Below are 26,322 nucleotides of genomic sequence, written 5' to 3'. Positions count from 1 at the left end.
TTACTCCGCCTCTCTACTTGTTGAAAAAAACCTGGAATAACACAGCAAACCATGATGCCAGAATAAACACATTTCCTTTCAGTCTCAGTAATGTTTAGTAAGGGTCGGCATCTTCTCCATGGGCGTCCTTGGGGTTGCACCTAAATAGGGTGCATCACAGCAGCAAAAAAACTAAGTGAGGACACACCTCTTGGGTTCATAAAAAGGGAGGGGCCAGTGTGGAGATGGGGCAGCAGAGTATGTGTGAGTGAGCGCGCATGCGCGTGGGCACACACATGGTTGTACATGCGTGTCTGTTCAGGAACAGCACAGGGAGAAAGAATGACCTAAAGGAGGAAAGGTCCGCTACGTCTTGAAGCCATTCATACTTCACAGTGTCTGAACTTGCAGGGGAAGGGGTTCTGAAGGCTGCTTAGTGGTGGCAATACCGGACTTCTGGAGACTAGAAGTTTGACTCTGACAGTACAGGTGCATCTGGCCAGTGGGACATGAAAAGAGCTCTTTGCAGACAACAGATAGCCCAGTACGGGGAGTGTGAATGACTCAGAAACATCTGGCTGATTTTCCTCAAGGTTTCCAGAGGATGAATTGGTTAGTCATTCAGTCAGTGGGACACTTCAGGCAGCTTGACAAATCCAGAACACTGGGGGCAAAAGTTAGAGAAATGGTGTCATCTCAAATAGAGTGTCCCAGAAAATAATCCCCCTTTCTGTCAGTAGAGGAGGATTAGAGGTAAGGGGGTTCGTGTACAAGGTGTGTCAAGGTCAAGGTGTGTCTTTTGTGAGGTTGGTAGTAGGTATGAATGATCCAGATTGCTTTTTATAAAGGACTATTTGTCATTTCTTGCATCCGACATCTACAAAAAGAGAAAGCATAACCTAATCCTAAATTCGGTCAGATCAAATGTCACAGGGCTGAATAAAAAAAAAATAGTTATAATAGGGAAAGGTCATGGGAACACCAAGTCTGACCTTGACCACCAGGGCAGAGTTTCCTACAAGGTGTGAGCTTCAGTTTCTAAGTCTCAAAAACAGCAACAAGGGTATTTCACAGAATTGTTGTGAAGATTGAAATGGTATAAAAGGAATGCCATGTACACAGAAGATACTATTTTTATTATTTTCAATTTCCATAAAGAGAAAGGAAGAATAGATACTGGGTCACATCCATAGCATTGCTTTTCCAGGATCGTCACGGCCAAGTACAGTGCCAGTCGTCCCTACACAGGCTGGGTTTCGGGCAGCTTGCCTCTGGTGCTCAATCTTCTCTCTCCCCCTCCTGCAGCCAGCTCCTCCCTGAAGAAGCGATTCAAGCGGCGGGAGATCGAGGCCATCCAGTGCGAGGTGCGCAAGATGTGCAACTACTCCAAGATCCTGTCCACCAAGAAGAACCTGGACCACGTGAACAAGATCCTGAAGGCCAAGCGGCTGCAGAGACAATCAAAGACAGGCAACAACTTCGTCAAGAAGAGGAGAGGGCGTCCGCGAAAGCAGCCCACGCAGTTCGATGAGGACTCCAGAGACCAAATGCCGGTGCTGGAAAAATGCATCGACCTTCCCAGCAAGAGGGGCCAGAAGCCGAGCCTGAGCCCGCTCGTCTTGGAGCCAGCAGCCACTCAAGACACCATCATGGCTACCATCGAGGCGGTCATCCACATGGCCCGGGAGGCACCGCCCCTGCCCCCGCCGCCCCCGCCGCCCCTCCCGCCCCCGCCTCCGCCGCCGCCCCCGCCTCCCCCACCCCTGCCCAAGACCCCCCGAGGAGGAGGGAAGAGGAAACACAAACCTCAGCCTCCTGCTCAGCCCCTGCAGCAGCCGCCCCCGCAGCAGCCCCTGCCCCAGGAAGAGGAGGTGAAGGCCAAAAGGCAGAGGAAGTCCCGAGGGAGTGAGAGTGATGGCCTTCCCTAGGGTGGGTCTGGGCTTCTGAACCTGGGGCCGGGGGAACTGACACATTGGAAGTGCAGTGAGCCGGGGTGGGGGCGGAATCCCACGCTGCAGGGACACCCATGCCCTTCTCTCCAGAAGCTGGGCAGGCAGAATCGCGCCCGATGACGGGGTGGAGCCATCAGTAGCTCTTGGGAAAGCAAAGCAGGGGGACGCCTTCAAAAGAAGCTTGTCTGTGCTTTACAGCAGTTGCAAACCACGTGGCACTTCAGTATGGCTAGATCCTTTGCAGGCGAGCAGAAGACCCATGGAGGAGCAGAAAGCCGGTGGTGCTCTCCGACAGCCACCCGACCTCCTGCATCCAAGGTGCGTCTCTGATTCCATTGCATTTGCTGGCCAGGAAAATCGAAAGGGAAGCACCCTCAATTAGGAAACATTCCAAGGGGAGAAAAGCTGCAAATTTCTCGACTGGCTTTGTTGTAACCCATTTCCATTTAATTGGTTTTTACTTTTATTTTGGTTTTTCCAAGCTCGGCTAGGCTTCGGGGCACCAACATCATCTTCAGGTGACCTGAATCTTTCCGTTAACCATACAGTTTCTCAGATGGATTCGTCATCAGAAGGTGGAATGCTAGTGATAGGCAACCTTAGACGTGGATCCAGATCCTTCTGGATGCCTCCTCTGTACCACACACTGATACTTAGTGTAGTCGATTCCTAGTTTTCCTTTGCCCATTGTACTTCCCTATACCTTTTCATTAACTTACTTGTTGCCTTCTTTTCCTTGGTACACACCTAAATAATGTAAACTTTATGTGTGTTGTAATGTTCACCCTTGGCATGCTGTCCCAAGGAACTTGGCTTTGAATCCCAATCATTGTGAGACAGATACTCAGTATTGATAGAGCCTTTTTAATAAGTGATTTAGAGCAGCCGAGGATATGTTGGCCGGGGTGTCAACCAGGTTATTTTTATACTTAAAACATATCAGCAGAGAATAGGCAGAATAAAATGGTTTTAATAACCCACAGCAAATGGAATAACTGACAAATCACCAAAAATTGAAACCCCAGACCCACCAGAAAGACAATGTCTAGCAATGCCTTGGTATGTGAATTTTCATACAAGTAACTATCGTAAGTCGTTGAAAAAAGGAAACAACAAGACAATAGAATAAGTCCATTATCTCTTGGTAATTATTTCTTAAAAGCAAATGGGAGTAAGTGTTCTTATCTGGAAAAAAAAAAAAGAAAGAAAGAAAATGCTCAAAGGGTATCACCACTCCAATTGTATCAAGCCACCTTGGACAAAGTATCCAAATTGTGGTTGCCTTAATAAACTAAAACATTTTTGTACATAATGTAATTATAAATCTATCAGTCTGCATGGATGCAAACTGTGTGTGACAAATCGTCTTTTAAATGGTCAATTTCAACTGTACATTTCTCATCCAAGTTGTACTCTAGCCATCGGTTTAGCGTGGACAGATATTCCATCTCTAACACCCATTTCCACAGCTCAAGTGAAACATGTTAAGAAGACTCAGAATGAATATGAAGTTATTCCATCGCCGTAGATGTTTTCTAAAAGTCAGATGTGGAAATTTCAAATAAGTATTTTCAATTTCCTCCCTTCCTCCTCCCCTTACCTTCCCCAAGACATCAAACACCTGGCATGATAGATTATAAAAAGAGAGACACTGAGAGACAGAATTCAATTTTCTAATGGGAATTAGAATATCTGGTTTACCTCCAAATTAAGGTTCTTTACAGGAACTTGGGACTGGCTGGAAATGGTATTATCACTTCAAAACACAACACTATTTCCTTAGAGAGAGATGGATTTTTGTTAGGAACACAGGAGAATAAGGGATGGGGTATCTATGGGTGTAAATTTTAAAAATCCCAAGTTAATATGCTTGCGAACATCACTGCTCTGTCATGGCACCAACAATTGGTTGAAATTACCCACAGAGCCATCCTATTCTGCCCTGTCACCTTGGACTTAACATCATTTGCTCCCCACTAGGTCAGTCACATTTAATCCTAGTAATATGTAAGTTTAAAGGGATGCATTCTCCTGTACTTTAAAGCTTATATCATAGATACTCCGTTTGTGACCTAGGTGGACCTTTGGCATTTCACACAAGTTGAACAGCAAAATCAAACCAGCCACTTTCAATTTGTCATTCCCAAGCCATGTCTGAGTGGTTCTAAAGTCACCGGAGAGGAAGATTTAAATTAGCCCCGCTCACCCCACCATTGCTATGAAAGAGCAACCATTTTCATTCCAATTAAACCATAAAGGGATTTCTCTCCTGTCAGGCCTTGAAAAATCATTTCCTTCATTCTTGCATTTGCCCTTCTTCCAAGTATTTCCCCAACCAAGACTGTGAGCAGACTAAACCTTCCTGCAGACGAGAATGAGCTGGCCCCTCTCTAAACTTCTTAAAGAAGGACCCAACCCCTAATTGACATTAACCTCTAGTTGGAGAGAAATTTCAGAAAAGTTAAGGATGCATTAGAATTTCCAGACCAAGGTAAGGCATTCCTGGAGGGATACAGCAGGCTTCTCACTTATACATAAACTCAGTTCTACAGTTGTCATGTGACTTAAATGCAAATCCTCCATACTTAGGACCCTAAAAATAGATTAGGAAACTGCAGAGGACCCAGGGTGAGACATGCTGAATAAGCCCATGGAAGGTGGAAGCAAGTCCCAGCACCTGCCAACTTCCTCCCTCCCCTGCCCAGCGCCCCTTCAGTGTCACGTGACGTTTCCCTTTTTCTTCTACCTTCCATTAACTTAACTCCTCTTACTGGTACAACCTTCTCCTTATTCTCTAACTAACCCCTTCCCATTAGCCTCACCTCTCCTGTCCAGGCTCAACACTGGGCCAGTCTAGTTTCACCTCTCATTTGCTGCAGACCCAGGATGAGAACCCCAGCAATCTTGACCTGGACCGAGGCATCTCTAGCCAGTCAACACTGCCTTCTGGGGCTGCATTTTTATTTAGGGAAGATGTGATTTGGGATGTATAGGACTCCATAAACACCTCAACAAATTATTTCATTAGAAATCTTTTGTTTTGTTTTGTTTTTCTGGAATACTTTCCTTCAGCAAGCAGGCGTGAACCCACTTACAGAGAGTCTGATGAGGGGTGAGCAGAGGATAAACTGAGGTGCAAAAGCCTCCTTCTAGGTGATGATGGGTCTTCTGATCTACCCTCCTTAGTGGCTGAGGAGCCACTTGCTTTTCAACCCCTCATCTCAGATGAAAGATCCAGAAGTCTGACTTCCTCAAATAGCATGGCTCTGGCTACAACCCAGGGAAGATAGGTCAAAAGAAAGGAGAGCATGTCAGGGGCTGGCTTGTGACTTGGCAGGACCGGGACTCAACAACCACTGACAGCCCAGAGTAGGTGACTGAGGGCTGACAGAGGATTAGCATGTTAACTTGGCTACTGTCCGGAGTGGGAGGCCATGTTCCATGGCAGCCGGAATTTGTGCTCTGCACATTGCTGGCTCTATAAATATGATAAGCAAGTGGTGACAGAATTATAGTATCAGGTGATGTACTACATGAAGATCATAAAGGATTCGGGTTTAGTACTTTTGGAGAAAAATCCCACTCCTACAGCTTATTACCCAACGATATTCAGACAATGAGTTTTTGGAGAATATTTTTTTTCCTACCACTAGGAAGATTTACCTGGGAACTGTCTGAAGTCTATACATATATTTCCAAAGCCTTTAAATGCCAACTGTAGCATGGAGAGAGACGGGGTGGCAGAAGCCGAAATGCCTCAGAAGCCATTTAAGTGTTACATTGCGGGATTTTCAGTCCTTTTCATCATGTAAGAGTAGATAAATATAGACATTATTCTCAACACTACCCTCTAGTATCACAATGGTCCAAATGCCAGAGCTTACAGATAATGTCATCACAGTGCCTAGAAACTCAAACTGTAATATACCGTAGCATTTTCTTGGTGTTTTTTAAAGTTTCTTTCCACAATACAAGGCTCCCTCTGCCTCTTGTTTCTTGGAGAGTTTGCCCCACTGATGAGTCTTCCCTCCCGTGGGACTCGGTCATTTGGGGAACAGTCTCAGAAGCACATATCAACCAAGGAAGAAACTTCCTGGATATCGATTACCCACTTCCCCAGGTATAATAAACACTACAGGGGGGAAGGATTGAGAAGAGCTGCCACCGGTCAACACTGAAGGGCAGTTCCAACCTAGGTTGGTGTCTTTCTTTTCTTCCTTTTTTAAAAAATCTATTTCTTAAATAATAATAAATGCACATGATGTGTTAAATATGTATATATATATTTCAAAAGAAAAAAAATGGGGCACAAGATTGTCTTATAAGTCGTGCTGGCTAATTTTTAGTTTGTATTCATAAGTGGTTTTTAAAAGCCTTTTTTAAAGTGTAATTTGCATGTTCTACTTTGATTGTATGTAAACATATTTTAGAACAAAAAATGTATTTGTATTTTATTGAATATAGAGGCAAGAAAATTGTACATTGTTTGAAATGTTCTTTTTGTAACAGTTTTTATTCATAAAGCATTTTTGTACATTTAAAATGAACACGGACTTGCTGTTATTTGAGGCGTAGATACATCTGGCATGCTTTACTGTCATGCTCCTCCATGGTCTTAGATGTTGGGTTTTAAACATTTTTTCTAAAAGAAAGCTCAGTCTTTTTCGCTACCAGATCAGGTTAGCACAGTATAGAGCACTTAACTATTAAAAAAAAAAAAGTTAATCCTATTCATATGTTATTCATTGTGTGAAATTAAAGACATTCAATTCAGTCTAACATGAGTTGTGAATTCTTTTGTTTTATTTTCCATCTGGTTCACATCACTAAGGAGTTTAATAGTATTTGGGGGGTCTTTGCTCACACAAACTGGACATAGAATCATTGAGAAAATTCTAACCAAACTTCTGCCTTTTGTCTGAATCTGGGAAGAACGTTTGGCGCAGGATTTGAGACTGATTTACTGGGTTACTGTTCAGAATACATTACACCTGAACGTAAAGCCAATGGCTGATTCAAAGAACCAGTCAGACCTCTGCTGAAAGCAATCAAAGCTTGTCGTATAATGTTGGAGATCCATCCTGCCCTAGATTTTTTGAACATTGTGGATGGATTAAGCTTTCTTACCAAATATCCCATGATGTCAGATATCTAAACGATAGATCCCTGGCTGGAGTTCAAGTTTGGAGTGATAGGAAAGGCTAGTTAATCCACTATAGCCAGTTAGGGTCACCTAGCCAACGTCCACCAGTCTGAACAAGACCATGAGGACAAGAGCCAGGAGTGAGAAGTCCTTGTTCTGAAGGAACTTACAAGGCCTGAGTGTGAAAAAAAACTCGCAGTTCTAAGTGAGACATGGCAAGCGGTAAAACTGATGGTGTCCCAGGAGAAGTGGGGGGCCCCCAGGCTAGCACTTTCTTCTCCTCACACTCTGTTCCAATTTTTCGTTTAGAGTCAAGTTGTTTTTTTAAAAGTCCTTCTGAAGTAGAATTTCCATGCTCTACTTGGAGAGTATGTAAACATACATACATTTATGTATTTTTCATTCTTTCTTTAACCTGATGTTCCACTTTCAAAAAGCCAACAAGGTACGTAAGAAATGTGACCCGCTCTCATCCTTAACTATCAATCAGACCCGCTGTGACACTTACTAGGACTTTGGGTATTTGCAGCACCCAGGCTGGGATAACAGGAGTCTGGTGGAATTAACAGAAGCTGTCAGAGTAGATTATCAGAGCAGCCTCAGGACGGTCAGAGCACGGCCGCTTTAGGTAGCCTCCTGGGACTCAGAGAATTCAGTCAGCAACTTCTAACAAAGCAGAATTTGCCCTCTTTTCCCTCTCTGCCAACCATCTTGCACTGGAACCAGGAAAATTTAAATTTATATAGTCCTCTTTCCAACTCGGGTTCATTAGACTGGTGGTATTCCTGAAATCAGCAATGACTTCCCAACACGGACAAAAGGTTTGCCTTGGAATGAATTGATTCCCCATCTTTTGAGGGTTCTAATCAGTGCACAGAGTGATCATGTGCTGACAGATTCTCGGGGAAGTCAGATGCGTTCACACATGGGGCTGGCATGAATCTCCATCTACAAACAGGTGGTTGAAAGAAATAGATACCGTTAAATTTCTCTGCAACTCAACATTATTAATTTTTAAGCCCTCATTCCACCAGCATAGCAGAATCTTAGTTCCAGACCTAGGGGTCGCTTGCTAACCTATAGGGGAAGGAAGGAAAGATCACTTAGAAAACCTCGCTCCAACTTCCTTCCAAATCCTTTCTCTGTGCCCCAGAGTCCTTTCTACTCGCCTAGTGTCTAGGTATTTGAAACTTAAAAGCCGGGGCGGGGGTGGGGAGTATTTTTAATTTCTTTCCCCTGTGCTTTCTGCTCTCAGATGCATGCCTTGAGGGGATGAGCACAAGCCCGCCTCCCTGCCTGTACTGGGGGAGGACACCAGTAGCACGGCGGACATATTGGAAATCAGTTATGGCTTCAAAAATTTCAACCTGTCGGGGCGCCTGGGTGGCTCAGTGGGTTGAGCCTCTGCCTTCAGCTCAGGTCATGATCCCAGGGTCCTGGGATCGAGCCCCGCATCGGGCTCTCTGCTCCACAGGGAGCCTGCCTCCACCTCTCTCTCTCTACCTGCCTCTCTGCCTAATCTTAAAAAAAAAAAAAAATTTCAACCTGTCACACATGTGCTAGGGAGTGAGGACAATAGGGTATGAAAAGCTAAAAGATTTGCCCAAGGTCATAGAAGGCTCTTTACAGGTTAGATGAGATAATGACTGGGTGCAAAAGGAATCGGGAAGAGGGCAACGGTGGTGTGTGTGTGTCTCTGCTATTACTCGTGACACTTTCACTTTTATGGGAAATGCCCATATCCAGGGTTTTATGTGTGACACAGTGGTGGCAGTGCACTTCCTAAAGTGTCACGAGGGCTTCTTTTTACAGAATTAATTAAAGGGAAAACAAGTTCGAGGTCTTATTGACCTGTATCAATGAGAAAGTAACAGATTAGAAATAGTAAAACCTCGAAAGGGTTAGAAACCACACATCTTCTCTCATAACTAAGCTTGCTATTTTAAAATGTAATTTTCCCATTTTTAGTGGATACAGCAGTAAAATAAGAATCGAGACACCTGGGATGTATTTCTGCTTGGTCACTAAAAGAATTCTGTGCCCAGGTGAAACCTGTCAGAGTCTCCCTTGCTTACTCTCAAATGGGAGGTCCAACTTTCAAGGATATCTGGGTCTCAAGTCTCCAATGCCGTCATTTTGCACCTTCCAAACAGGTCCCACCTTGAGTTTCCATTTTTTTTTTTTTTAAAGATTTTATTTATTTATTTATTTGTCATAGAGAGAGAAGCGAGAGTGAGCACAGGCAGAGAGAGTGGCAGGCAGAGGCAGAGGAAGAAGCAGGCTCGCTGCCAAGCAAGGAGCCCGATGTGGGACTCGATCCCAGGACGCTGGGATCATGACCTGAGCTGAAGGCAGCTGCTTAACCAACTGAGCCACCCAGGCGTCCCTCTTGAGTTTCCATTTTTATCTCCCACCACTGTGTAAAACCAATGACATGTTGGGGTTGTCACCTCAAGCCTGTCCTGTCCTAATCTGATCAAACGATGTGAGGGTATGGAAGATGAGTGGGAAAAAAGTAGAATCATGAGGACATATATATAATCACGTTTTTCTTCCTTTTTTCCTTATTTCCTTCCCTGTCTGCACATTGCCAAGTACCAAAAATGTAATGTAAGCAAGGAAGACACGATCTCACTGAGGTTTAAGCGAGCAAATCCAGATCATGAACTCCCTGTTCCCATCTCTACCTGTCCAACGTCTCCTCATCTTTTCAAGTTCAAATCAAGCCCCACCTCCTCTGGGAAGTTTCATGTCCACAACCCACAGATTCTCAAACCACTCTTTTGGTTACTCGTCTTAATAATGCCACATGTGACAGTATAACCCTCAGCCAGGGCTACCATGTCCCCTTGTGGAGGTTGTGCCCTGCACAAGCAGACCTGGCTGAGAAAGAAAGTAGGAGCTGAAATCCAGCCTGCACTGTCCTTGTCAAGCCGCACACCCTTGCTGTGGCTTCTGTACTAGATAAGCATCTTACTCTCACAAAACTGATTTTGTGAGAAAAAGCTTAAAAAGAAATTGAGATCTGTGCATCTACCTCTGGGAGGTAGAGATGGTCTCTGCAGCTGCTTCTCAGACCATCCAAGCTGTCCTTGCCCCTGAGACCCCCGCAAGACCAGTCTCCCAATATTTCCCTCACTGCGTTCATTACTACCACTCCAGAAGACCCTAAATCCATCCCCACACTAAACAACTGGAAGAAAACAAACAAGATGTGATGGTTCATTTTATGTGTCAGCCTGACTGGCTACAGGTTGCTCCGATGAAACATTGCTTCTGAGTGTGTCTGTGAGGGTGTTTCCAGGTGAGGTTCGTGTTTGAATCAGGAAACCGAGTTAAGTGGATTGCCCTCCCCGGTGTGGCAGGGCCTCAGCTGGTGCTGCGAGGGCCTGGATAGAGCAAGAGATGCCTCACTGCTGAGATGGAACCTCTCAGTGCACATCACATCTTCTGCCCCCTGATTGGGATTCACGCCATCAGCTCCCCGGGTTCTCAGGCCTTGGAGTGTGGACTGAAGGATGTCACCGGCTTTCCTGGGCCTCCAGCTTGCAGACAGCCGACAGTGGGACTTCTCGGCCTCCATTACCAAGTGAGCCAATTCCTATTAAAAAAAAAAAAAAATCACACACTCTCTCTCTGTGTATAAATATAATCTATTAATTCTGTTCCTGTCTGGAGAATCCTAATACAACCAGACACCTGCCTGGGCAAACACGTCAGGTAGTTTCAGGGCGCACACAGAGATCTTTGCAGTTTTGTCACAAAGAGCACTCAAACACCCCCCACCCCCACCCCAGTTAGTATACCATCACTGCAAAAATTTCCCTCTGCTGACCACTCCCTCCCTCACCATCCTCATCCCTGGTAACCACTAATGTGTGCTCCAGCTCAACAATTTTCTTATTTCAAGAATTTTACATAAAAAAGTTGTGAAGATAGTACAGAGAGTTCCCATAAACCCTGTAATAAGACCAGGTTCCCTTAGTAGTAACATCTTACAGTATAGTATGGCATCTATGTCACAATAAAACAAATTATTACATTATTATTAGCTATATATTATTCGGGTATCTTCAGTTTTTCGTTCACATCCATTTTCATGTTCTGGAATCCCTTCCAGGAGACCACATCACATTTAGTCATGTCTCCTTAGGCCCCTCTTAGCTGTGACAGGTTCTCATACTTTCCTTGCTTTTAATACCCTTGACCGACTATCTTGAGGAGTATTGGCCATGTATGTCCCTGAGTTGGGTTTGCCGGATGTTTTTTTCATTAGACTGGGGTCATATGTTCTTGAGAAGATGACCACAGAAGTAAAGTGTACGGACTATCAAGACTTACCACTGCTGATTTTAAACTTGACCACCTGGCTGATAAGTTGTTTCCACTCCTCTCCCCCAGCTTTCTCATACATTGTTCCTTGGAAGGAAATCACCACATGGAACCCACACTCAAGAAATGGAGAGTTATGCTTCTCTCCTTCTGGGTTGCGTATCTACATAGATTATTTGAAATCCTCACAAACAGAAGAGTGGGGTTTTTTTTTTTAATACTTTTTGTTTTGAAATAATGTTAGGCTTACAGAAAAGTTGCTAAAACAATATGGGATTCTACTTAATGCCTCTACCCAGTTTTCCCCTAATGTTAACATCTTACATAGCCATAGTATAATTATCAAAATTAAGAAATTAACTTTGCAACAATATTATTAGCTGAAATACAGACTTTAGATTCTACCATTTTTTCCAAAAATGTCTTTTTTTAATCTTTTAAAAAATGTAATCATGGTAAAATACACATGACAGAAAATTTATCATCTTGACCATTTTTAAGTGCACACTTCAGTAGTGTTAAGTATAGTCACATTGTTGTGCAACTAATCTCCAAAACCTTTTCATCATGTAAAACTGAAACTCTGTATGCATTAACAGCAACTCCCCATTCCCCCTCTCCCCAGCCGTGGCATTCTATTTTCTGTTTCTCTGAGTTTGACTACTCTAGGTATCTCAGATAAGTAGAATCATACAGAAATTATCTTTTATACCCATTTATTCACTTATTTAATGAGTGACTTATATTGACATGGACTCATGGATATCAATTTTATACTCTGGATTATATTCTAATACCACCTGATTTAGTTGCTGCTTAATTATTAGAATTATAGCCATTGGGAATTCTTTCAATTGGCTCCTATATTTCTTTGACATATCCTCATCATTGCATGTGCATAATTTTGGGGGGGGGGGTAGGGATTGGTGGCACCTTTTACTTTCTGGCGTTATAAGATGTTCCAGACTCATCTTGTATATTTCCTGTGCCAGTCCTAGAATTAACCATTTCTCTAATGATCTAAGTTCCTTTTATTAAAGAATGGTATTAGAAGCCATGATATGGGCACTGGGTTTGCGTATTGCTATTGGTATGTCACTACTACTTGGCCCTCTCAGCTGGCGAAGCAAGGAAATGTATATGTGTATACTAACCTGTGTATGTATACTATATATAAATATTTTTAAATGCAAACATCTGTACCTCTATTAAGCTAAATATGAGTCTGAACTGGTATCTCTAACTGTAATAAATTACCACATGATCATTCTAGCCTTCTGCTCTTGCTTATCTGTAGCCTTCCACTCCAGCAGACAAAAACTCGGTTTTTGTCATCTGCCATTCATTTACTCAATTGTTTAATTTCAGTATACCAGTATCAGAGTAGTTGACTTACACCTATGCTTTCGAATTGGATTTTTTTTTTCACTTAGCATAAATTTTTTGAGGTTTATCCAAGTTGTGTGTTTCAATAGTGGGTTTCACCTCATTGCTAGGTAGTACACTATGGCATGGATATATCAGGGTTTTTCAACTATTCACCCATCGAAAGTCATTTGGGTAGTTTCTAATTTGGGGCTATTACAAATAAAGTTGCTATGAATATTGATATGCAAGTAAGTGTGTGGAAATAAATTCTAATTTATCTGGGAAAATTGCTCCAAACTCCAATTGCTGGGCTATTTGGTCAGTCCTTTTTAGTTTTGAATGGAACTGATAAATGATTTTTTTTTAGAGCAGTTATACCATTTTACATTCCCACCAGCAATGTATGAATAATAGAGTTTCTCTGCATCCTCGCTAGCATTGATGTTTGTTATCACTACGTTCCATTTTAGCCATTCTGATAGGTACACAGTGATAACTCATTGTGGTTTAAATTTGCATTTCTATAATGGCTAATAATGCTGAACATCTTTTCATGTGTTTGCCATCTGTATATCCTCTTCAGTGAAATGTCTATGCATGAATTTTGCCCCTTCTCTAATTAGATTTGTTTTAATGCTGAGTTTTGAGAATGTTTTATATATTCTAAATATAAGGCTTTATTGGGTATGTGACTTGCAAATATTTTCTTCCTAGTCTGTAATTTGTCTTTTCACTTACATTTAAAGTCTTAAAACATGAGTGTTATTCGCATTTTAGCATGAGGAAACAGGCTCGACAAGATAAAGGACTTGTCTTTTAAATACACAGTTATTAAGGGCATAGCTGGGATTAGAACTTGTACATGCTAACTCTCAGCCAAGTGCTTTTCTATAATGGACCATAATCTTGGTGATGTCACACTTGGTAATGTGTTTCCCTTTCTTGATGCCAAAGACTCTTTCAATTAATAATAGACTGTTATTTTGGAAGAAACCTTAGAAAGATTATAGCTCAAGTCCTTCCATTAACAAATGATAAAACTGAGCACAGGGAGATGAAATGAATCAGCTGTGTTCACATGCTTACTAATTAATGATGGAACCCAGCCGAGAGCCCAAGGCCTGGACTCCCAGTCTGATCCTTTCCCTGTCCTACCACACACGCCCTTGGTACTCCTCAAGTCTCTGCATTGTTAGCATGCCCGTGTCCTAGATCTTAGGGGAGGGGAGAATAATGACATGAGAGCTCAGAAAGGAGCTCTTCACCTGGAAGGGTAAAGTGAAGTAACTAACAGCCCCGGAAAACAAAATGGCACCAAAGCCAATTGATGGGGACACCTGATGAGCCTTGGAAGCTTTACCTGTGAGGATGCATGGGGGCTGCTGGTGCCTATGAATGTTATCACTGCACCCCCAAACAGATTTATGTCCCCACAATATCTGTGACAATCTTCATAGAGGCTGTTTGTGCCTGAGTTATCTTGATTCAAAATGCTAAAATATATTTCTCTTAAATAAGTGAATTTTCCTCAGTATAGCAATTTATATATACACCTTCCACTGCTCTCTTCCTCACCACCCCCTACCTTTTCACACCCATCCAGGCATACACACGCCTTGATTTAGGCTGGGCTGGAGTGGTAATGACCCACACCGCTAAGAAAAGAGGCTCTGCTTCTCTTTCTGCCTGAGCTAGAGCCTTTGGCTTAGGAGAATGTCAGTTATACTCTGTTGTGTTCTTGGTGACCAAGGAAATGTACATGTTTAGAAATAATCATGAGGCTCCCAAAGGCTCTCTAAACTCTCTGGGTCTCTGGGGACATTTCATTTCACTTTTTAAAACTATGTATTATAAAATAAAACAGTAATATGGAGACCACACCAAATATGGTTTCTTGAATCATTGTAAGGTAAAGCGTTCTATAAGCACCATCCAGGTCAAAAAATAGAAACTATTAAACTACCCCAGAAGTGCTTCCGTGTTCCTCATCCCAGCTCAGCCCATCCTTCCTCCAAAAGTCTCAACTTTTACAGAAATCACTTCAGTGCACTTCTTTATGGTTTTATCAGCCAAGTTTACCTTCCCAGACATGAACAGTTAGTCTCATCCATTTTTTAAACTTGCTGTGCCTTTTAGGTCTCTTTGAATGTACATGTCTCCCCTTCATCCCTTATTCTTCTTTCCGTGGTCCTGTTGAAGAACCTTGGGTCTTTGCAATGCAGAGGTGCACACAATGTGGATGTTGCAGACTCCTGGTGTAATTCAACATGTTCCTCTGTCCTCAGAGTTCCCTGCAAATTGGCAGCTAGATCCAGAGCTATATCCAGAAATCAGGTCTGATCCCTTAAGAAAGACTGTAGGTGGAACTGTATCCATTCATCAAGAGGCACATAATGTCTGGTTGTCTCTCTGTAATGTGAATAGCTATTGATACTCAATGCCTAGAGCTATTAATTTATTAAGGATTGAAAAATGGTGACATTTTAATACTGTCATTACTTTCCACTGATTAGTCGGCATGGTTTTATAAAGAGGTGCTTTCCCTTATCTCCTCTGCAGTCACTTGGTGGTACAGTTCATGTAAGAAAAGCATAAGAAATATTTGATTCTTCCTTTTATTTTCTGGATAACAAGTCCGTTCCCTATAAACCCTCCAAAGGTGACCAACTAGTCTTTTTTAATATTATTTTGAACTCAAGGATTTAAACATATTTGAAGGGTTTCACTCCATTGCAATTATTATCATTATTAAAGCTCAAATTGGCCCATCTGTGGCCAGCTGGAGTCACTTCACGTTGGCTCCTGAATGCTTTTTGTCTAACCCCAGCAGCTTCAAATAACCTAGTGGCTTTGATAGCTTCTTGGCTATCTGATGTGACGAGACGTCCTAAGCTCATCTGGTCATTTTTTTCTGTTCAGATCTTAAACGAGTCACTTCTCTAGGAATTCTTATTTTGCTTTGTTTTGTACATTTTTAAGTGGGAAATGGTATTTCCAGACCAAATTTTGAGTACCAGGGCTAGCTGGGTAGATAAATAGATCCAGATAAACTGAGATAAATTTGAACTGAAAATATCAGTATGAACTTGGTGTATATGTTCATACTGATACTTCTAAATCAAATACCTGAATTTGAATCAGAAGAGTTTTTACTAAAACTTACATCTTTTTTTTTTCATACCATGAATCTTAAGGACATAAAGGCAAATGAAATAGAAGAACCATAACTATTCATTTTTTCTGTTCCACATCATATATACAATAGTCTGTGGAACAACCTAATTCCATCATCAATATGATTTTCTAAAAAGTGGGGGAAAAGCAGCATGAGCTTTGCTCCCTCTCCCATCTTTTATTGCTGTTCTCTGTCCACATTTTCAGACCATAAAGAACACATATACTTGCACTCTTTTGACACACATTCAATCTTAGTTCTAAAACTAGCTGAGTATTTAGTACTTAACCACTGGAATTTGACCAGTGTCTCTACTTGTTCTGGTGTCTGAAGCTCAAAATCAAGTAAATTCCTAAGAAAAGATTCTTGGGAGTATCATTTCCCAAGTCCTGGCAGGTCAATGGGTTGGTGCCCTTTACATTTGAAAGTCCATTGGTTGTGTATAAAATCCTTGTCTCACACCTTCTCTCCCTGAGTCTTTGAAATAGGTCCGTCCTTCTCCACTGGCATGAAATGCTGCTTTTGAAAATGATCTAATGTTCTTTCTTTGAAAGTCCCTTGCTTTTGCTTTTGCTTTAAAACCCAATCATTTTACTAGAATATGTTTTGGTGTTTGTCAATATTCTCTTAAATATGTAATAAATTTCTTTTAAGGCAAGTCTTTCTGAACACTATTTTTTCAGATTCTTTATTCTGCTTCCTTGTTTTGGTTTTCTTCTTGAGGGACTCCTGTTACCCTTCCAGGATCTTTGTGTGGCTCCAATTTTAGCCACAATATCACACATCCTTTCTCCCTCTTCATTCTATTCCTTTTTTTATTTAAAATTTTTTCCTCCGCTTAACCTTCGATTTCTCTTCAGGTATTTTCATTTTGTGTTCATTCCCTCGGGTATTCCTTCTGCTTTCATTTTCATTTTTTGACTTATTTTTGTTGATTTCAAATCTGTCCCTGAGTCCTGTCACTTCATTTCTGAGGTCTTGCTAATTCATGTTGTTCTTCTTTTATATCTTTTAACATTTTCTTCATATCTTTGAGCTCATTCTGAAATAGCAGGCTGGGGTTTTGTTTTGTGGGCATGTTTTACTGGAATATGTTTATTCTACCTCTTGATTCTCTTTTTACAATAACAGATTTTAAATTATTTAGAAGTTGATACTTTTCTGTTTCTAATTTTTATCTGAAATTAGTTTTCCTAAACTTTTACAAAGAGATGAGGGTGAGGACAGCCTAATTCCACATCACTCCATCTTCTGTGTTTCCCTGTCATGTTTAAACATGTTGGTTTGTGTCCTAAGATTTCCTGCCCCAGTTTCCCTCACCCACTCTTCTCTGAACCTTCTCTCTCCACCGTATTATCCCTATCCTCTCTCGCACTGGTCATTTTATTTTTTATTTTTAGTGTTTTAGTTTTCTCTTAAAGACTTAAAAAATATATATTTTTTAAGTAATCCCTACATCCCATGGGGAGCTCAAACTTCTAATCCCAAGAGCAAGAGTCACATGCTTTATGGACTGAGCCAGCCAGGTGCCCCTCTGGTGTCCTTTTAAATGACACACGGGTTTGGCATAAGTATATTCTCCAGTGTATTCTCAGTGGCCACATGCTAACCACTGGCTAGAACTGAAGGGGCCTAGCGGCCATCTCTGTTCACAAGCTAAGATTGTCTCTGCCTCTCTCTGTGGATCTGACATGCAAAGTGAAAGAAGACGACTAGGCCAGGACCTCAGGACTTGAGGAGTTACAAGGAGAAACAGGATATATTTAAGTTAAAAAAGGACCCAAACCTGACCTTAAAGTGTGGATGTAGACTGCTGGAAAGGGCAAAGGAGAGGCATCCCTGGCGTGTGTCATAAACAGGAGGAAGGAAGTATAAGCAAACATGCTGTAGGCTATGCATGCACTAGGATTGTGGAACAGAGATCAGACAGGCTGCTGTGGGAAGGTGTCACAGAAGAGGAAGAAAGGATCAGTGCGGAATAGACGTGGATAAATAGGAAAGCATCGTTTTGTTAAAAAGAAAGAAAATTGGGCTGAAATTGCTGAGCATATGATACATTTTTAAAAAACAATAAACCAGGATTCAAAATTCCAGAGAGATTGGCTTATGCTTTATGGTCCAAGTCTTATATTTTCATTATGTACTCCCTTTAATACTTAGTACTGTGCACACAGAATACTCTCAAATTTGCTGATTCAGCACAATAATAAATTACCATAGGCCCACTCCATAAAAAAGTCTGTGGGAGCCAATATAAATACAGTGGCCATAACACAGGTGCCAGCCCTCAGGGAAAGGACAGCCAACGATGGCTAACATAATTGAGATAAAACATTCACAAACCAGGGTGGCTATGAATTACCATCAGCAGGGCTCAATTAAAAAAAAAATGCACTCCTATTTAATATTTTTAAGAGAGGTTCGTTTCAAGACCCACTTACCTAAGTGAAGCAAGCAAAGAGCAAATGACTTTCAACTCACATAGAGGTAAATGTCAGTACTTAATAAAGGCCATTTTTCTTCATCTTCCTCTCCTTCCTTCTCTACCACAAATGCAATACAGTTTCTCCCAGACCAGGAGCTGGCAAACTACAGCCAAGGCCTAAATCCAGCCTGCTCCCTGTTTTGTATGGCCTACAAGCTAAGAATGGTTTTTACATTTTGATTCAAAAATCGAAAGAAAAATAAGATTTCATGTCCCGTGAAAATTACATGAAATTCAAATTTTAGTGTCCATCTATAAAGTTTTATTTAAACCCAGCCCCACTCATTCATTAAAGTGTTGTCTGTGGCTGTGTTCCCACTACCGCAGGGTAGAGCAGTTATAACAGAGAACGATCAGCTCGCAAAGCCTGTGTGAGATGTTTACTGCCTGACCCTAAAAGAAAAGTGTGCTGGCCCCTGGCACAGACTAACTGAACTGCTGGTCACCAGGAAGTTAAAACACAGATTGTGTGCACACAATTCAGCTTATTAGGAAAGTTGCCTTGTAGCATTTTCCTCAGCTCCTGAGAGGGAATCATCATCCCCATCTCATGTTTATAACTTCCTACCCCATTCCCTTTCATGCCATGCTTCAGGGACCCTCGGTCACCGGGTCTTCCAGTCCCTAGATTAGGCTGTATTTACAGGTTCCCCATTATCGGAAAGCCCAGTGTTCCTGGGAAATCCTAAGTTGAAATGGCGTCAAGTGAAGAAGCTGTTAACGGTTAACCTATACTCAAAAGTGTCTGCGAGCTCCCCAGACGCCAAAAATAACCTCTCTGAGGCTTTTCTGATAACTTAGGACACGTCTTGGTACGGGATACATAAAACTCCGTCGAGGGAAGGCACCTGGGCACGGTGGAGAGCCTGGCAGTCGGTCGACGATGGGATGCTGAGCGTGGTTGCTGGGGCTGCCCTTGCTGCGGGGTGCACGCTCCCTCCCTAACATCGCAGGTGGCTCCAGACAAATGGTGAAGGCTACTTCTGCATTTCACCTTTTCTCATAAAAACAAAAGTCCTCCTCGGATTTCTTTTGGTTAGCAAAACAGGTACCGATGTAGGTCTTTCAAAGAAGCCAAGTGGTATAAGGCAAACTTTGGCGAAAAGCAGGGGATACCTGTCTTTGGACTGTTCTTACTGGCCTCATGGTGCTTCCACTGTGTCTGGCCTTCCAGTCCAGTGAAAGCCCCCCACCCCCGGCCCCCGGAATCCCGTGTTGTACCGGATGAAAGCAGTTGCCCCTCCCGCCCTCCTACAGATCTTAGGCACTGAAGCCAGGGAATCTAGTCCTATGATTAACTGTCTCTTACTGTTTTCGCTCTCGGGGGTGTCTACTCATGCCTAAGGCAAGCACCTACTTGGAAGTCCAGCCTCTGTTGAGGATTTTGTTCTATCCCCCCTATCCAGTGCCAGGCACAGCCCCTTTGGAGATGATCAAGAGCCTTTTGCTGACTGACTGACTGACTAGGCCACTCAGGTGTCTGCCTTGGGCACTAGAGCAATCAGAAAAGCCTTCCGATGAACACTGTGCCTCGGGCAGTTTTGTTTGCTCCGTGGTCTTTCTCCTTCAAGTTCCTCCAGGTTCTCTGCCTTGGAGTAGCATCTGAGAAGGAGAGAAGATGGTGCAAGTGAACTAAAGAACTCGCTTCCATCTGTCTTCAATTCTCAGATGGAGGAAGCATTCCCAGAAGGCCTGGTGCATGAGAACCTGACGTGGTGACAGAACGTTCTGTCTCTCTCTTATTACGAGAGCAGCACACAAAGTTTCTGCAGACTCATAAATCCTGAGGGCCTTTCCCAGGCACAGCGCTCAGGCTGCTCCCCAACCCCCCCTTCCAGGAAACAAACACTTTGAAACCCCCATCAAAAGGGAACATTGTGTTTCTGCACATTCAGGCCCATTGTGGGCTGATTTCTCCCAGTGCAGGTAGGCTGGGCCGTCCAGCTAAGTCAGATGTGCTTTATGTTTCCTAAGCTCTGGCCTGTTGAAAAATTGCAGAAATATTCAGTTGCCCAAGACTCTTGAGTGGTATGTTTTGTGAACTGAAGTATGTATTATGATTTGGCTAAATTAGATTTAGCCAAATGAAAACCCCCTGGGGTTCTTGTTCTCTCTCTCTCTCTCTCTCACACACACACACACACCCCATCAGATATCAGCACCAGCCTTGCCCAGCACCCCGTCACACACTACTCACCTCCCTCGCCAGACAGCAACTTGTCTTGGTTCTGCCTTCTCTTCTGCTTCTTTTCCCATCAAGATTTGTGGTGTTCCTGGCTGCGACTGGAGTATGTAGTGTTTGGCAACACATTAAAAAAGACATGTTGTAGCAGAAAGAGTATTGCTCACTGGCTTGAAGGCAGAGCACTGGATAGGAGAACTGGGGCAAGTGATACGTTCAGTTTCCTCTTCTGTAAAATGAGAGACTGTAGTATCGACCTCCCAGGGTTACCGTGAGAGTAAAATAAGACAATAGCTGTGAAAGTTTTTTATGAACCACAACACAAGTGGAAAACATTATTAGTATGCCTGGCAATATGATGTAAGCTGCTACTGTTAAACTTGCTACTACTATGACTACTTGTCCTGCTCATACTACCAGTGATTTTCATCCAAGGGCTGGATGGCGAGGGTGAAGAATCTGGAAACCACATCACACCTGAGAAGAATGGCGGAGTAAACCAGCTGGAATTGGCCCAAGCAGAAATCTCAGTGGGAAAATAACTGTCTCCGAGGATCTGAAGTTGTGCCATATGGAAAAGGAGGTAGCCTTGCTCTGAGTCCCTTCAGTGCACACTCAAGGCCACAGAGAATAACAAGGAGAAATATTTTATTGAAGGACAAGAAGAATTTGCTCTTAATATAATTGTTGAACCATGTAAAATACCACCTTGGGACACACCGGACACATTGTGTTTGGAAATGTTGAAGTGGAGAGAAATGAGCATCTCTACAGAAAGACTTGGTCATTCATCCACTGATTTACTCACGCAACAATCTCTGTGGATGGCCTCCTGAAGGGCAGGCAGTGCTTTAGGTGCTGGGAACAGCAGAGCGAGTAAGACCACCTCTTGCTCTCTTAGATCAGATTAGATTAGAGCTTGCAGAGGTTGTACGCGACTTGGCGGCTGTCGTTTCTTTTTGCATCTATCATTCTGAGTCTTCAAGAATACTGTAACTTCACAAGTGTGCAATGAAGAGGAGAGAAGGGGACAATCAACCTGGTTTTGCTCTGCTTGGAGATTCTTCCTTCAGCCTGGCAGGGAATGGCCCTGGCAGCAGAGAATGGGTCATGGAAGAAGCCTTTAGTTCCCTGCAGATCCTTTCCCTGGTTGGCTCTCCTTGGCTGAGAATGGTCTGACTTTCCCTGTGAGTTTCCGGGGCTGGCTCTCCTGGAAGCTGGACTTCTCGGAACTTTCTGCAAGGTGAGCAGCAGGGTTCTTGCACTCTGGCAAGGGTGAGAGCAAACAGGATGATGTAACCCTCTCCTGCCTAAAATACATCTCCTCTTGCCCTGGAGGTAGCCTGCAATTCCCCCAGGCAGCCTCTCTTAAAATGCAAATATTCCTGACAGTTATATACAGTACCGCCTGCATTCTAGCAGCCAGCAGTTCCTAAAATCCACCCTGCAAAAATCTCATCTCGCCATCTCCTTCTCTCTCCATGTCACCCCTGCCTCTCCACATCTTGCCTAAACAGCTGCAAAGGCCCCCTGCCCTCCCTGCCATTAGCCTTCATACCCCTCCTATCCTTGACACTGTCACTACAATGTCCTTCTCCACAGCCTGCCACTCAATGATTAACCTTCAGTGGCTTCCTGTTGCCGAGACCATGGTCTTTAAAGGGGAGTACACATGCCCCAGGACTCTGGGAAGGATATACTATAACTTCCATGGATATATTTTTCTAAAAAGTAGGAAAGAATAATCTTTAGAAGAAGCAACATATAGATCAACAGAGGGTCCTTACCTAGTCCTTTTGTGTGATTTGTGTGATTGTCCTCGGTTACTTAGGGCTCCGGAGGTATTTACAAGGTAATGAGGTGGCTCCCTGGAGTTGGCAATGGCACCTTCTGGGTATCCATCTGCATTAGTAGACTGAAAAGCCAAAGACCCTAGAATCAGAGAGACCTGGATTCAGTCTCATGCTGCCATTTCCTAGTGGTGCCACCATGAGAAGGGAACTTACTTTATCTCTCAAAACCACAGCTTCCTCTTCTGTAAGATGGACATAAAGCACTTAGCTCCTACTCATGTAGTAAAAATTAAATGAGATAATGCATGACTTTTTTGTAATTGCTAAGAAGTAATACTCTGTAAATGTTAGCTATTTTATTAATACTATAATATAAAATTGCCTAACATATTTTTGTCCAGGGTTGTGTTTGACTAAAATTTACAAAGTGCTAGTATTTGAATGACTGAGGGAGTCAAAGATCATCCAGAATTGGACAGTCAATGCAGAAATCTGCACGTGAGGCAGGATTTGTAGAGGGTAGAATGTATACTACTGAGATGTATGCCATTATGTTTATAAAACTACGTGGCAAACATCCAAAGTACGCACTCATCTAGCCTCTTACATTCTCTCCCTGTCCCCTACTCTTCCTTCCTCCCTCGCTCCCATACTCCTTCCCTTCCATCCTTTCTTCTTCCTTCCTTCCCTCCCCTTTCTTCCTTGTTTCTTCTTCCTTTCACTCAGGATTAGAAGAAGGAAGAGAACTACCCAGGGCAGAGAAGCTGAGTCTAGCATTCATGGACCATTTCCTCAAGTACGTGAAGCTCAGTTCCTAAATGAAACCCTGAACCATAAGGGCTAGAGATGGGTTGATGGTGGTTTGAGATATCCAGGGTGTGTGGAGTTTGCTATTTTACAAAAGAGTTAAATATAATAGTAATTGAGGGAAGCAGTTGGATCAAAAGGAATTATTTGCTAGGCAGTTTCAAAACCAGAAAATGCTTAAAATGCAAACCACAAAATGAAGAAACCTCAAAGGTTAATGAAAACCTGCAATAATAGACAAAGGAAATGAAGAATTGCAACAGAGCCTCCTTCCAAATCTATGAAGCAGTCATACCAACATCCTTCCAAGCGAGGAATGCTATCCAACTCCATTTATTCTGTCTTGGAACTGCTGAAATAGGGACAAGATGTTATGATAAAATGCCTCAGTGTCTTCTCTCTTCACAAGACCAAGAATAAAGACAGTAGTCCCTCCAAACATCGCTGAGACAGCACAGGCTTGTGCCTGGTACAAGGTGTCCCACAAGGATTTGTTGAATGGATTAGAGTTCCTTGGTCCAACAGTTAAAAGTCAGGCATTTAAAAACTGGAGAGAATAGGAGTAGAGAAACTGTGGTAGGTCTAAGAGAGAGCCAAAAATGCTGGTCCAGGGAAGGCACTTAGAGTCAAACAATCAAAAGTCAGAGGAGTGACCATACAACCTTAAAAGGAGTGACAGAGAGGCTGGAAAAATAAAACTGGATATCAGGTTCTAGATTGAGAGGAAAGAATGCAGTGCTGTAAAGGGCACAAGTTCAAGATTCAGGAATTCACATCCAGAAAAGAGCAGGACGTGCCACCCTGAGAACAGCCCTGGAGCTAGCAGACATAGGCCCAATACACGTAGAAGAGTGAGTTGCCCCTTGATGGTTAGGATTCATGCTTCATGGCCCCTGGCCTTTCTGCCAGCAGAATGCATTCTTAAAACAGTGCCATGTTCCCAGCACTGTAGTCTGGTAGTGAGTGCCTGAAAATCAAGAACTGTGACTTCCTGCCAATGCCTTGTCCAGTGCCCCATGAGAAGTCACTGAACTACGTATATCACAGAGATGGAGGAGAGAACTAGTTTGCAGGATACAAAACAGCTAGGGCCTGGGAAGGAGAGAAACCCAACAGACAGCTTTCAGGAGCTCTGGGTCTAGGACTAACTCCATAACCAACTCATGTGTGGCTTTGGACAAACCTAGACTCTGTTTCAGTTCACTCACAAAGAAGACAGAGATAAAATGTCTTATAACTTGCTCCTAGGGATATTGTAGAACCCAAATGAGATCCCTCAGGGATAATTTCTTTGTAGACCTTAAAGGAATATTCACACAACAGACCTTGTTTCATTTGGACAGCAGGATATCTAGGTTTTCAGTCACCATCATCCTAAAAGTGTCCAGTTTCTTTCTAAGGAAGAACTGAATTTTGTTGTTTTTGGTCTGTTTTGTTTTCTTTTTCTCCCCCCAAGTCTTTAACCTTCTCCTCTGAAACCAAGGGTTGGTCTGATCTAGGCTTGGCATACTCATGCTCTTCTTCACCTGGCACCAGCCTTCAGTTGCTTTGATGTCAGACACTCTGGTTAGTGTCTCCAGCACATGCTGCATTTCCCTGCATGTCTCACAAGCTGTCAGGACAACAGGAAATTTTACAGTTGGCATCAGAGTGTAACTCAGCCACCCTGGACTCTGTTCTCTCCAAGAGATAAGCTTAGTTGACCGTGAAGACGAATGGAGGGTAATTCTGCGGAAAATCGCAGGGAATTGGCCCATTCGGGTGCCATGTTGTGGCGATCTTGTGCACATTGGGCGAATTGATTTTCAATGAAAACATCACCTCTGTCTGTTCCTTTTTGCTGACAGCACACAGAAGGAATGCTGAGCCAGGAGAAATGGTTGCAAAGTTTGGCCTGTGGTCTTCCCCACAGCACCCTCCCCCCAGCCCCCAACACAAATATACACAAGTATCTCCCAACAGAAGCAGCTTCTGGAGGGGGAGGCTCAACTCACATATGATTATAGAGTTGCCCTGTGTGCCTTTTCCCTCCTCTACCTCTTTAACCATCGTTCTCTCTCCCATGGGCCCTCAACACTTGTTTCCACATAGAGATCCTATTATCGTTAATGAAGCCTTTGACTAATGTATAATACAATGAGCCCAAACAGTGAATCAAGAGGCTTGGGCTCGGTCCTGAGTGTTCTGCTGTGCATTGGAGTGGCATCGTTGGCTTCTTTGAGGCCCGGCTGCTTCCAGTGTCAACAAAGTGAGGGATAATAATGCCATAGTTTCCCTACCTGCCTTATATACTTGTGGGGGTCAAATAAAATTAAAAATAGAAAAACACTTTGACGAATATAATGTTACAGTAATTTAAATGGGTTTTTTTTTAAAGATTATTTATTTATTTATTTGACAGAGAGAGATCACAAGTAGGCAGAGAGGCAGGCAGAGAGAGAGGAGGAAGCAGGCTCCCCGCTGAGCAGAGAGCCCGATGCGGGACTTGATCCCAGGACCCTGGGATCATGACCTGAGCCGAAGGCAGAGGCTTTAACCCACTGAGCCACCCAGGTGCCCCTAAATGGGTTTTTATCGTTACTGTTAGTAGTAATAACAGTATTTGTATTGGTAGTAGCAGTAGTAGTGAACTGAGTAGTAGTGGTCTTTATAGAATCCTAGAGCCTTGGTATCAGAAAGGACCAATTTCCCACCAAATATAATACTGTATTACCTATTAACTTCATTATCATAATTACTATTTTATATGCTTCTTCCATTCTGTTTTCTCTAGGGCATTCACTGAAGCAAAACTAATGTCTTCCTATCCTCTTCCACATCTCCCCCATCCAAATCTGCTCTTAAGGAATGCTCTGATCTCAGTCAATAAAAAAAACCTCACGGTAAAAGTAGTAGAATAAGGGTCCTAAAACCTAGAAAAGAAAAAAAAAAGTGAAAAGGAAGGAAAGAAAGAGGCCAAGACAGAGGAAGAGGAGGAGAGCACCTTCCTAGACTTAGAAGCTCATGGGGGAAGAAAAGAAAGACTATGTTTAATGTCTCATTAGGACCCACCTCTTCCATTTCCCTAGGCCAGGGGCCATTTGATCAGTGGTCATTTTTATGGCTG

At 42.9% G+C, this 26,322-nt stretch overlaps 1 protein-coding gene across 3 annotated transcripts in view; it reads left to right on the top strand.

The window, feature by feature from the left end:
• SETBP1 (SET binding protein 1) overlaps positions 1 to 3,145 on the top strand; it is a 363,123-nt gene extending 359,978 nt beyond the window's left edge. For all 3 annotated transcript variants that reach the window (XM_047696858.1, XM_047696859.1, XM_047696860.1), the window contains one exon: positions 1,285 to 3,145. In XM_047696858.1, the coding sequence (XP_047552814.1) occupies positions 1,285 to 1,907 (623 nt within the window). In that variant the 3' untranslated portion in view covers positions 1,908 to 3,145. The remainder of the gene's footprint in view (positions 1 to 1,284) is intronic.
• The last annotated feature ends 23,177 nt before the right edge of the window (positions 3,146 to 26,322 follow it).

This window comes from Lutra lutra, chromosome 12, assembly GCF_902655055.1.
Source record: "Lutra lutra chromosome 12, mLutLut1.2, whole genome shotgun sequence".
Lineage (NCBI taxonomy): Eukaryota > Metazoa > Chordata > Mammalia > Carnivora > Mustelidae > Lutra > Lutra lutra.
Note: the sequence above shows the minus strand (reverse complement) of the source record. Positions and strands in the feature narration are given on the sequence as shown.